General features: G+C 40.7%; 1 protein-coding gene across 2 annotated transcripts in view; it reads right to left on the bottom strand.

The window, feature by feature from the left end:
- rab6ba (RAB6B, member RAS oncogene family a) overlaps window positions 1-4,719 on the bottom strand; it is a 97,393-nt gene extending 92,674 nt beyond the window's left edge. The window contains exon 1 of one of the 2 annotated variants that reach the window (XM_034674915.1): window positions 4,437-4,719. In XM_034674915.1, coding sequence (XP_034530806.1) covers window positions 4,437-4,506 — 70 coding nt within the window. In that variant the 5' untranslated portion in view covers window positions 4,507-4,719. The remainder of the gene's footprint in view (window positions 1-4,436) is intronic. The other variant, XM_034674905.1, reaches the window with a different exon arrangement.
- Window positions 4,720-14,068: the final 9,349 nt, after the last annotated feature.

The following is a 14,068-nucleotide window of genomic DNA, read 5'->3' as shown; positions in this document are numbered from 1 at the left end:
ACCTGACTGAAATGAGTAATGAGTCCAAGATGTTTAAAAAAAAAAAAAGCTGCTGCACTATTATGAAATGTGATTACTAAGTGGCCCACATTGCTAATGATGACACATAATAGGAATGTGTAGTTGATGAAATAATTAAATGTCATCACTCTGACTAGTCGGCATCAGAAAAACTAGACCGTTAAATTAATTATTAGTATTATCGTCAGCCCCAAATAACGGTTAGATGTTGACAGTCGCAGTGTGTGTGTGTAAGGTGTGTGTGTGTGTGTGTGTGTGTGTGTGTGTGTGTGTGTGTGTGTGTGTGTGTGTGTGTGTGTGTGTGTGTGTGTGTGTGTGTGTGTGTGTATGGGTTGGAAGGGGTGATTATTCGATTAATCATCAAATAGATGCTAATGATTATCGAAGTATATTGGCTTGAACGCCCATCCCTACTCGCCACTAGCTGTAGCTCCAGTAGTTACTGGCTACAGCCATCATGCTATAATGCTCTACTACCTGGATGTAAACAAGCACAGGTGACAGATAGCATCACGTAGCACAGCACTGTTTGTCAGTATTTTGATCTAGAAAATGATGATTAAGTTGTATGTAGGCTGTGTCTGATTAAACTGGTATATTGCCACTCAACCAGAGTAAGGAGTAACCAGCACAGGCATGGGGACGCTAACCTGCAAGGAGGTTCCTGAGTGTTTTCTTACCTTTAGACTAGGAGGTTAGTCGGTATTCAAATTTTTGTCACTTTGGAACATCCCTACACTTTATGGAGAGATAAAACAGCTCATCGTCAAGTTATAACTTTGATTTTTTTAAGAGAACAGACTCCAGGCAAATAAGTATAAATGATGAACACATCCAACCGAGAGGGGGAATAAAGAGGGCTGAAGCAAACCTGAAAAGAACCCTGGCACTTTGTTTTACCTTTCAACCTAAAACCTCTGCTCTTGCCGTGCTACCAGCAGCAGGTGCAGGATCAAAATGAAGCTAAAGTCAGATGAATCTTGGTATTTGATGGTGAATCAATGAGGCTTACAGAGCGGACTCAAAAATAGTTCAACAACTGAATCAATGAATTATCCCTGTCGGAGTTATCCTCAGCTATTCAATTCTGAAACCTATAAATACTTTTCCAATACTTTATCTCTCACTGTATCATTGTATTAATAATGAAATCGAAACATTCATCTACCTTTGAGATTAACTGAATACAATGCACTCCCTGGTATTGCAGCCAAATCTCCTTTTAGCTTGTTGCTTAACATTTAATATTACAAAATTACTCCAGAGTTAAGCCATCTAGCAAGCCTCAGTCTGTGTATCATATACAACTTTATAACATTCATCTTATTTAAAAATGAAAGCTCTGTGAAAATAAAGATGAGGTTTCAAATTTGCATATTATTTTCTAGGTATGCACCGATCCGATCCTGGTATTGGATATCGGCTAGATCGGACTCAAAAAGCTAGATAGGATATCGGTGACAAAGGGCCGATATATAGTGCCGATCCATATGATCTATTCATCTCAGTTCTATGCTTTGCTGCGTTTACAATAGCCATGTGCGTCTCCTACGACATCGACGTCTTTATAAAACGTGCTGCTGATTAATATTGTCACAATATCAGACGTGGAGAAGGGAAACAGTAATGGCAAAGCTGGGCAGAGTAACAATGTATTCAATGACTTTAATCCCAGCCACAGGTACACTGTACTTCAGTTCGAAACACTATGTTGACAATTTTTTTATTTTCTCATTTGAAGGATTTTTTTTTATACAGAATATTGAATTCCTCTTATCCACTGCTGAGGTTTAAAGTTGAATTGTAATATCTGTTGGTTATTAAGATTAACTCACCAAACTGCTGGTACACATTTATAATCTCTTGAATAATGATACTGTCAGTTTAAAAATGTTCATTTATTTTGGTTTACAAAGTCAGAAAAAGCCTGAAGTTGCCAAAACACAATTCTTAGTTTTATCCTCACATTAAGGAATAGAGATTGTTAAATCAATACCAGGATCAGATCGGCTAGTATCGGTAAAGCCCAGGTATCGATATCAGTACCAGGACCTAAAAAGTGGGATCAGTGCATCCCTATTATTTTCTTAACTGAAACAAGTTGTTCAGTCAAAAACATGTCCGAAAATGTTGAAAAATGTTTCAGTGTTGATGTCGTCAAGTGTTCAGTTTTGACCTCCACTCAAACATACTTACCTCATCATAAAGATGTAAAACCATAGATTCTATGAATATAAACGTAGTCTCCATGACATCATCCATCTGTTTCTAAAGGCAACTGTCGACGGGAGACATATTGGAAATGCTGAACTCAACCAAACATCTGTTGTTGAGCCATTGTGACGTAAAGAGGCGGGCCTTGAGCCTCCCAGCTAACAGCTACAGTGTTCCCGCCTGTCAATCAAGTCATCGTAATGGAAAACCCGTAATCTTAATATCTTGGATGTTGCCACGTTATGAAGAAATTCGCCCCCCGTACAGTGTGTGCCGATCAAGAAATTAGCTATTCAGACTCGACTTTTGTACCAGGCTGTAAACATGTTTATTTCTGCTGTAAATTTTATGAATGGGTGTGTATGTGGTATTTGGTACTTCCGGACTCAGCCTCAAATGGACACTTGATGAACTGCAGTTTTTAACACTTCTGCATTGGCTTCAATTCTCGCTGCCGGAGGTTACCGCTTATGTAAACGCAGTAAAGTATTCACATATTTAGCTTTAATGTGAATATTAATATTATTTTCCGCCAATATACAATTCAAAATGATTAACTTATCATCACTTTCATAATTGCAATGTGTAGTAAAGAAAAGTATGCTCATTTAAAACATCCAATTTAAAGCTGCTTTCAGAAACGTTTGACTGGTGTTGATTGGGGCGCCCCCTGTGGACAAAGATGTACACCTTACCTCCTTGTAGTTGTTACAGGCATCAGAAGTGACTATATAGAAGTTATTAATTGTGCTGCTGAGAGTCATGTTTGCTTTTGTTGGTCATAAAGATGCATCACTACAAAACCCAATCTGATTCACAACCAGTCAAAACCTCCTTACTGTGGCTTTAACATATTTTAAATACTGAAGAAATGTTTCAATGTACTGTAACACATCGTAAGCAATGCTGCAACTTAATAATAACAACTATTTTTTTCTATGTGTTTTCTCTCTAACAGTCCAAAACCCTTAAATATTCAGATCTATATGTAAGAGCAAATGAAACGTCAGCAAATGACTGACTTAAGAAGCTGGGCCTGGAGAATGGTTAGCATGTGTTGCCCTAATGATGATCGATAAGTTGTAGAAAATTGCAGGTTATTGACGTGATGTTTATCTTCTAATCAATTGACTGGATTTTTCAGCATTAGTCTAAACCATGAGCCCTGCAGGGCATCCTGAGTTGACAGTTTGCATTCTTACCTTTAGGGTAAGTAAAGGCATCTTAGTGTTCAGTGATAATCCTTTGAGCCAGTGTTAGGTCGTACAGGTTTTATGTATGCCTTTGTTCCTGTAAATGGAACAACCTACAATGAAATGCATGACCCCTCTATACTGGCTGATCAATGGGACCGACTGAAGGGCTGAACCATGACTAATGGTGTTAATCTGGCTGCTCAAGACCTCTGAATTAAACCATAAACAGACCTGCCCTGTTCACAAGCCAAAGAAATCCTCCAGATCCAGATCATGTCTCAGCCAGCTCAGTGTAGCATGGTGGAGAACTATGTTGTTGCCTCACAGACAAAAACAGCTTCTGACTGTCTGCTGGTGTGTGGGTGAGCAGAGCTTTAGGACGAAGGAGGCACAGATAAAAACAGCTTCATCCAGTCTCAGCATGAAATAATAATTAACAGCAACCATCATGCAAAATCACAAACTTTGGTGAGCCTCAGCATGCAGACTGGAAGAAGTCCAGGGCAGGCAGGGACTGCATCCACACAAGTTATCTCATCGCTACCGACAGCCAGGGTGTGTCTCTCTCCACACAGGAATATTTACCAACTTGTTCCATCCACAGCATCAACCGTGAGGCTGCACACAGGCTGCACACAGGCTGCCTACATGCAGGACTGCTGCAGACTGAACCCTTAAAGCCTGCCCGGGATGTTTAAGCATCATTAGGAGCTCTGTGATTATTCTGTTTAACTTGAGGACTGCGGGCTACAATTTGAAGAGTCAGGGCCATTGTGTGAAGCTTCACAGGCTGGTAATTTAATTAAAATGATCCCCTCAGCTCCTACACTCACTCACACAAACTAAAGCACACATTAAACCACTTCTTCTTCTTCTTCTTCCACGGTGTAAATGTCGGCACACGCCTAACCGTGGATGAAGTTGCTAACAGGCGAGCAGGTGCCTCGGGTTCACCTGACACACGACTAGAAAACAACTTCTGAGGAGATTTAAAACACAACTCACCACTTTGCTCCCCCAGAAAGACGAGTTTGAATTTTCTTAAAGGGTTCCCAAAGTCACTGCCCACGGACATGTTGAGGAGGAGGAGGAGGAAGAGGGGGAACTGTGGACACCGGAGAACAGCCTGAGTGTAGTTGTGTGTTCCCACTCGAGTTGGCTGTTGGTCGGTGAAGATGCTGGGTGGAAAAGGAGGGGATGTCTCTCTCTCTCTCTCCCTCTCTCTATCTCTCTTCGTGATGGAAACACACTGCTGCACCGGTCCGTGACGCTTCGGGTGTTTCTGTTTTTTCTCCTCCCCAGCCCGATGCTTCTGCGCATGCGCGGCCTCTCCTCGTTCTCCGGTGCTCTGACAGCCTTGAAATAAAATGACGTCATGTGAGCAGGGAGAGGCAGATATGTGATAGAGGTGCTGTTGGATTTCATCTTCATCTTTCAAAGAGCCTCCTCTTCTCTTAGTGCAGCATGTTTTATAAAGAAACATGGTAAACAGGTAATCACTAAACAAACACACATATTTATACTTTGTAACCTATATTTCAACGATGGGCCATAAACATAAAGTTTTACTTATTTGAGGATGTGTGAGCCAAAACACAACCAAGTACATATTTCACACCAAAAGGTTTTCCAGGAACTCAAAATTGCATTCTGTTCAAGCGGCAACCTCCGGTCTAAAAATATGAGTCCAATGCGGAAGTGCTAAAAACTGCAGTTCATCGAGGATCCACTTGAGGCCGGCTCCGGAAGTACTGGAAACCACATACACACTAATTCAAAGAGAAGATCTTTACAGCAGAAATAAACATGTTTACAGCCTGGTTCAAAAGACGAGTGTAGTCTGGTTAGCTCATTTCTTTATCGGCACACACTGTACGGGGGGTGAATTTTGTTCTAATGCAACGGTTCAGAGGATATTAAGATTACAAGTTTTTGCCCAAATAAGGACATGACTGACTTGACTGACAGGAGGGAACACATAGCTGTTGGATTGGAGGCTCAAACTCCGCCTCTTTACCTCACACTATGGCTGTTTTTCGAAACGGCCTGCTACTTACTACCTACTAATGTAGTAGGCAGTAGGTACTGCCTACTACATACTGCATTTGAATTTAGTATGCAGTATGTCTGTTCTGTTGGATCTGTTCTGCAGCATGCTGGGCCAGATGTCACTGAATTTCCGGAATGCGGAAGTAAAGAACGGCCAAGCTGTAGCAAAACTGCTTCTTTAGCATCACTTGTAATTTATAAAAGTTAGGAAGTGGTTATATGGAATTTAACTATTTTCATAGCACCTACAAACTGAGTTCCCCCCTGTCAGAAATAGAAGAAAAAAGAAAAAGTGGAACGAGTGCTGTGCATTATGGGAAACATTACACGAGGCAGACTGGTCTGATGCATACTGTGAAACTTTCCCGAATCAGTAGACATCTGGGGAGTTTTAGCATACTGCAGATTTTACTCTTGTTCACATATGACTTACTACATTCTGAATTTTGGCCAAATCAGTACGTACTGCTCATATAGTAGGCAGTTTCGAAAACAGCCTATGCCTGGTTGAGTTCCGCATTTCCAATATGGTTGCCGCCGACGATTGGCTTCAAAACAGCGCTCAGGAACAGGTGGGTGATGTTACGGATACTAAGTCTATTATTTATACAGTCTATGTTTGTAACCCATGTTTCAACAATGGGCCATAAACATAAAGTTTTACTTATTAGAGGATGTGTGAGCCAAAACACAACCAAGTACATATTTCACACCAAAAGGTTTTCCAGGAACTCAAAATTGCATTCTGTTACATAAGACAACTAAAACTCAAATAGCCCAATGGCCCAGGGGCATCTCCAGAGGAATTGTTCCTTTCCCCCTAAAACCTGACAGGCCACCCCCAAATCCCTAAGAATGATTCACTGTTTGCCTTTTCAGAGGTGAGAATAAAGTAAAAATCAACTATTTGAGCTTTGTTGCCAGCTGCCAGTGGTTTCCTCTGTACCTCAGTGGAGCATGTTTCCCTTTGTTTGCACTAAAAAATGTTAAATTTGGACACATTGCACAATTCTGCAAAGAGGATAAAAATCAATTTGATACTTTAATGAAAGTTAAGTATTGAAAGTAGATATTATTAGTGGAGACAAAGCACATTTATACAGGGGCGTAGTGGAAGCAGGGTACACAGGGTACACGTCCCCCGCACCTGCCGTATCCGTTCCCTATGTCCCCTGCACTTTTCTACACTGTGAATTGAGTTTGACAGCCGCTCAAAAGTCTGACCTTGTTTTTCCAAGTCATCCTGAAAGTCGGGGAGACCACCACAAATGGTCACAAAAATATTCAACACGATGCAAGGAATTGAAGCTGCTGTTGGTAGGAATAGTGTAAATGTAACAGAGTTAAAAATGCAGTATTAATTATTATTTCATTATAATTACACAAAGTATACCTGTGTGTGTGTGTAGAACCTCTTTGTATATTTCTTTTCCCAAAAGTATTTTGAAGTGCAGCCTTGTCTTCCGGTCATTTTCTTCTTTGTTGGTATCTTGACCTTTATATTTGATTTGCCCCCTTCCCTCTCCCCTTTTGTATGTTATCCCTTGGGGAGAGGTAGGTGTCCGTCACTTTACTTTTCTGTTTCCATATATTTACTTATTCTATGTGTGCTTTTGTCCTGTATAGTGTTCCTATGTGTATATTAAACAGAGTTTACTTTTATTCCTTTTTAAAGTCATGGTTAAGCAGACTAACTGAACATGCACGTGTTGGTTTACGTGCACTGAAAGTTTAAGCTAGTCGAAATGTGCTCTCATCTGTGCAGGAGCGGAGGCGGGCTGCATACATTTAAACTCTGAGGTTCTTGTCTGTCTGTTTAACAGGTATGATTATTGTGTTTTATATCCTTTATGTGAGTGTAATGTTTATGCTTGTTACGCGGCCCTTTTGTATGTTATCCCTTGGGGAGAGGAGCGGAGGCGGGCTGCATACTTTATAAACTCTGAGGTTCTTGTCTGTCTGTTTAACAGAATAAACGCAGAACAAACGAAGTCCTGGTGTTGGTCGTTAGTCAACTTTAAACAAACACAACGCAGATTTCCACCGGTTACATAAAAACGTTACTTTTTTCTGCTGTGTTTGGAGAAAAGGTAATAATGCCCACCGGTACTTATCAGTAAATGAAGTAAATTGAGACCATTGCAAAATCTCTGTGTTTTCTAATGCCTTTGTATCAAGCAATGTTATTATTCCCCTCATTCCCGTTATGTCAGAACAACCATTGCTAATCTCCCATCCTCTGTCCTGATTGGATAAGGGGTGGCCCCTACTACATCCTCCGATTGGTTATGAGTCCGGCACTATCATGACTGCACACGCGATCTGTGTTGGGGGGCTAAGAGGAAATCTGGTTGGGAGGGATAGTGTTGACATTCAAAGTCCCTCCCTCAGAACAGATGTTTACTCTGTGACTACAAACAGCAGCTTTATGTCTGGGGGTTTCTGGGGGTGGACCCCCAAACCCCTCTCTTATTACCTCAGCCTCATTACACTTAAAATAACCTTAAGCTCACAGTATCAGGGTTTTTAAGGAAGATGCAATTGGCCTAGCCATTTAAGCGGCCCATTTAGAGAGGCTATAGCCCTTAACACAACGGCCGCTGGTTAGATTCTGGCCATGATGCTTGTTGCATGTGTGGTGGAAAATTACTGAATAAACTGTTGTTCTCTGTGTTTATCTGTGCTTGTGTAAGACTGATAGGAACTGTTGCAGGTGCAGTTTCTCCAAAGATCGCAGATGGGAGGTTTGATGGAAACTGGTGCTGGTGCAGAGTTTCTCCAAGGCCGCAGACAGGAGGTTTCCTGTACTCCCATCTTAGCTTTCTCACATAGCTTGCTTATGTATCCTGTTATGCTCTCTCATGTGTCCTGTTTTCTACTTAGCCAATGATCTCTGTTAGACTAGAGGATGTTACCTTTTTTGGAAGAGCTTCCTGTCATATGACACACGTGTTTTCACTTGTTTCATATACTTTGTTTTCGTGCACTTTCGGGGAAGAAGCCTGACTTCGACTGAGAGAAGTTGTCATTCGTTGTCACTGCTTTCTCCCTCTTTGCAATGAGTGTTGATAATAAAGACTCGACTAAAGACGACCATTTGTTTCTCCAAAAGTTCATTTCATCTATCAGGCTGACATCATAACCTGAACAAGAAATTGTCATTATACATGTCTTTCTCCGACCTATACTCCCCATGTTTCCTATCTCTCTTCAGCTTTCCTATCAATACAGGCAAAAAAATGCCCAAAAAAAATTGAAAAAAGAGAGAGTAATAATGGAAACAACAAGATAAAAATACAATTTTGCGTTAAAATCTTAACAATCCTAACAATTTGCCCCCCCTACTTCTGAAATGATGGCTACGCCCCTGTATATACAGTTGTGCTCATAAGTTTACATACCCTGGCAGAATTCATGATTTCTTTGGTAGTTTCTGTTGTCTTTATGATATAAAAAGAGTAAACACAGTTGTTTGACAATAAATGGCTTCACCCAAACACTAACCTTGAGTGAAAAGAAAGTTTTTCTCTAATCATTCATATTCTCTACAAAAATGGCCAAAAAAAGAATCATAAATTCTGCCAGGGTATGTAACTTGTGGTTACAACTGTATATTTATTCATGTGCAAGGGTGCACACATTCTTTATGCCACCTCACTGTGTTTGAATTTCCCAAAACTCTATGAACTATGTTTGAAAAAAGTCAATTTCAGCCAAATGAAGGGATTGTTAGCCTGTTCAGTAAGAGCGAGCATGCCAGACCAGCTCTCCAAGCTTCCTATGAGTGTTAAACTTGTGCAAATTAAACAGCACTTGGGCGTGTACTATTTAAGTATTTTTACAGTCATTGATGATGATGATGATGATGATGATGATGATGATGATGATGATAGCTTAGCTTGGTTAAAAAGTATTTCCATGTTAGTTATTCCCAAAGATTCTTACAGAGAGCTGAATATTTGTGAAGATCTGCTCCTCTTGACAGTCCGGACTGGACGTCTCTGGAGCTGAACTCATGTTGAGATGTCTCCCTTCCTGCACTCCTTGGTGCACCGCTTGACTGCCCCTTACCAAAATAACTGGATAATCCAGTAGTGCGTCATACCATTCGGGTGTGGACCCAATTTAGAAGATCTTTTGGATACAAACTCTTCTCCCTTCTGAGTCCGATTGCCTCCAACCACCTTTTCACCCCCTCGCGCTCTGACTCAACTTTCGGACCTGGCATGAAAGGGGCTTCAGGTCAATTGCGTGCATGTTTGAAGACGGCTGTTTTGTTTCCTTTAATCAACTGACTGAGAAATACAACCTACCCAAAACGCACTTCTTTCGGTATTTACAGGTCAGACAGTATGTTCGCTCGATTGTGCCTTGTTTCCCCTCAGTACCCATAGCTAACCCAATTGACACCTTTGTCTCCTTCAATCCACTGTCCAGAGGTGCGCTGTCCAAATTACACAATAACATTTCAAAGCTGATAAGTTCACCACTGGACAAGATTAAGGCGGCTTGCAAACAGGACTTGGGACACATATCTGATGACCAATGGGACTCCATTCTATCATCAATACATAAATCCTCCATCTGCGCTAGACACTGTCTGCTTCAATTTAAGGTGGTCCACAGGGCTCACATGTCAAAGGTCAAGCTGTCCAGTGTCTACCCCGATATAACTCCCACCTGTGACAAGTGCAATTATAATGATGCTTCCCTGATACACATGTACTGGTTGTGTCCTAAGTTGCAGAAATTCTGGCATGACATATTCCACACCTTATCTAAAATATTACAGAAAAATGTAAATCTTAGCCCTACTCTTGCCCTGTTTGGTATTGCTGGTGGAGATAACCCCCACCTCACTCCTACAGAACACTGCATGGTTGCCTTTGCCTTGCTTTTGGCCAGATGTGCAATCCTGCTAAAATGGATGTAATGTCCTGTCTCAAACTTGAGATGCTACGTTTTTCTATCAGTAGCTCAAAGAGGAAATTTTATGAGACATGGGATCCTTTCTTAGCCTACTTTCATGACACCCAAACTAAACCATCATAAGATGAGCTTTTATACAGCCCTTGACATAAGAAGTAAGATCTGATCGTGTGTTACGCTGCAAACTAACTCTTACATATTACGCCTTCATTTTTTCAGGACAGCTGGGGATGGAAACAGACCTGTTGGTCTCATTGCAGAAACCTGTGCTTCTTTGATGCTCTTGTTGTAAGTCAAGCTGCTGCTAACATTAGCTCAGCTTGTTCCACTGAAGAATAGAGACTCAGATGGATGGGTGAAGACACAGTAAGGTCTAACCAAATAAACAGTTAAACAGCAGATGGTAGTGGAATCAGGGTATCTGACCAGCATAGAAACTACACCGCCTACAAGTGTTTAGGTGGAGTATTGCAGAGCTACAAGGACATAATGAGACACAAGCATGCAGTGCTCAGGACCTTGTGGGCCACCACAACGTAGAGTCAACACTGAAGTATAAACCAGCTTCAATACGGAGTTAATCTGGACCCTAAAATGTCCTCTTCTGCTTTTTCACAGATACAGTAAAAGTAACAAACGTAAAACAAGGTTCTTAAGACCGCTTAGCATCTCAGAGAGCGAGAGAACAGCAACACTGATTGGCTGTTTGTTATGAGTGGTTTCTATAAGGCCTGTGCGCTGGTAGAATCAACAACGTCCGTTTCAGAGCACTTCTCAGCTGTGTTTACTGTTGCTAGGTTGCAAAAGTTGTCTTGGGGTACTTTGACTTCACTCAGTAGTAACCTTTAAGTCTGTTTTAAATTTAAGATCTGATTTTATTCAAGTAAATTTTACAAACACGGTGTAAAAACAAGGAAAGAATCATGTCGAAACGATTATTTTCCATTTGCCGCTACCCACAGCAACAACACCAAGAAGAACGGAACAATGGAAACAGCCGGAGAAGGAGGAGTCAGTGAACACATCGAAGACAAGTAGCCTGACCCCTACTTTCCTGTACTCAATGAGCCTCACCCCTTCCTCACTTTGTCACCCATCCTCCTCTTCTTCGTCCTTCATCATCTCACCTGGTCATCATCGACTCCAAGGTGCCAAACAGAGAAGAGACACAGAAACACCTGCAGGACTCCAGAATGTTTAAACCCCTGAAATCCTCTTCCATTTATTTAAGACCACGAAACTCGATGCAAAAACTAGAGACCTAACTCAAACCGGAGGCGATCAAAAGATGACTGTGAAGTTTGAGACCCAGACGGCTAGAAGAAGCACAGGAAGAAAAAAAACCCAGATAAGAAAAGAGACTTATCGGACGAGTGAGTGGTCCTGTAACTCCCCAAAGACGAGAAGGAGCCTAATCCTGGTAGCATTAAAATGCTTGAACTGTGTCAGGTAGAAGAAGTAAATCAGCAGTAGTGTGTTCTGCAAAGGGAAGTGTGTGTCTGTGGACATTCCCATCTTCAGCAGCTAGCCTCCGTGTCGACCTACCTAACCCGTCGTGAGTAGAAATGCAGTATTCCGTTGTATAAGTGATCTTTTTTCAGTGTTTCCCAAGGCACAGAAACTATCTAGTAATAATAGAAAAGCTATAAGTGAGGTCTTTGAGAACATGACACCACTGACATGACATGACCACTGACACCCCCCCCCCATGAACAGATCCATAACATCCCTGCTCTGTCTGTCACACTCCATCATCCCATCCTGAACTCTCTCTTGACTGCTGCTGGCATTATAATGTAGAATATACTGTATTATATAATTATCTTGCTATATTATATTTTGTTAAATTACATTACTATTCTAAGTACAACCCATGGTCATATTACATACAAATATTCTTCTATTTATTGCTTAATTTGTCATTACCAACCATAATCACACCATGTCAACCTGTCACTACTGAAACATTTTTTAATACTGCCTGTAATTACTGCTATTTAATTTAAATTCCATTTGTAACATTGTATATATCTAAATTGTATTCTAGCTTTATTTATCTATTTTATTTTACTTATTTTTATTTTATTTTATTATTATTATTATTTTTTTTTTATTTATTTTATGTTATTTTGTTTTATTTTTTGTTTTATTTTTTATTTTTATTTTGTACTTATTGTACTTATTTTGTACTTATTGAAACATCTTTCTTGACTGTACTTATGTCTGGGTTGCTGTAACAACTGAATTTCCCCCCCGGGGGATCAATAAAGTAATATCTTATCTTATCTTATCTTATTTAAACATCACAACACGACCTTTTGGGAATCCTTTTTCCATTGTTTTTGCATGTGGACTAAAGTAAAATGAATGTAGTCTCCTCTTTGTGCCTTTGAAAAGAAAACCCTATCTATGGAGTGGACGTTCTGTTTTCTGCTCTGTCATGCAAAATGAAAGTTCTTTATCACTGTACATGGACAGATTCTTCATATCTTACAAATATCCTATGAGATAAAATATATTCCCATGCGTATTTGGCCATATGCTTCATCGAGCTTGCATGTTACTGATCTAGAGAAAATGTACTTGAGCAGTTTATCCGAATATGGAACTGAAGAAACTTTAGACTGAATCTACGCTGTATGATTCTGACCAGTGCTGCCCTTAACCCTCTTAGTTGTTCTTCTGTTCCCCCTGTTGTACTCTGATTTCCATCATGGGCCGTGTTCGTTACTTTGTGTTGGAGTTGGCACAGGTCTCTTTGCTTGATTCTTTTAAATATTCTGTTCAGGCCACTAAAACATTCCAATCAGACTGTATTCTAAGTTACACGAGGAAAAACAAGTGATAGGTGTTTGTTCTGCTTCAGTGGGTAAATGCTTTTTTTTATAAATGTATTTAAAACACATAACCTCTTAGTTTGTATTTCTTTGAGTAAAAGCCTTCTCTGCTGGTCAAACACAACTCTACACCTGTGTGAAGGTTTATTTCTTTCTGTTAGCACTAAAGATAATCCTAATTTTACATCACCAATCAATCAATCTTTATTCATATAGCGCCAAATCACAACTAATGTTATCTAAAGACAAACAGAGCAGGTCTTGACCGTACTCTATGTTCTGTGATTAACAAAGACCCAACATCAAGACAGGATAAGATCCAGTCCCATCTTACAGACAGGACTCAGTCTGATCTCATCTTAATCCACCTTGAGCAGAGCACTTTGCAGCATTTAGCAAGTTACAGTGGCAAGGACAAACTTCCTTTAACAGGCAGAAACCTCCAGCAGGACCAGACTCATGTTAGACACACATCTGCCTCATCACTTCACTCGGGCTCTAAATAACTTCAAACACCAAACATTCTTTTACAATCACCACTTTATTCCTTTAGTTGTCCACCATGGCTGCAGCATGATTCTCCAAGCACCAAGTGTGTTCTTGTTTTTGTCCCTGACAGGCTCAGATTGGTTTTCTAAGTGCCTGAAAACATTACAGAGAGGATCCCTCTAGAGAGAGAGTTTCCATCCAGGACTTGTACCGGTCCCGGGCCAGGAAACGGGCAGGTAGCATCACCGCTGACCCCTCACACCCTGGACACAAATTCTTCAAACTCCTCCCCTCCAGCAGGCACTACAGATCACTGTGCGCCAAAACAACCCG

The sequence above is a fragment of the Notolabrus celidotus genome, chromosome 2 (assembly GCF_009762535.1).
Source record: "Notolabrus celidotus isolate fNotCel1 chromosome 2, fNotCel1.pri, whole genome shotgun sequence".
Taxonomy (NCBI): Eukaryota; Metazoa; Chordata; class Actinopteri; order Labriformes; family Labridae; genus Notolabrus; species Notolabrus celidotus.
This window is presented reverse-complemented; position numbering and strand designations above follow the sequence as displayed.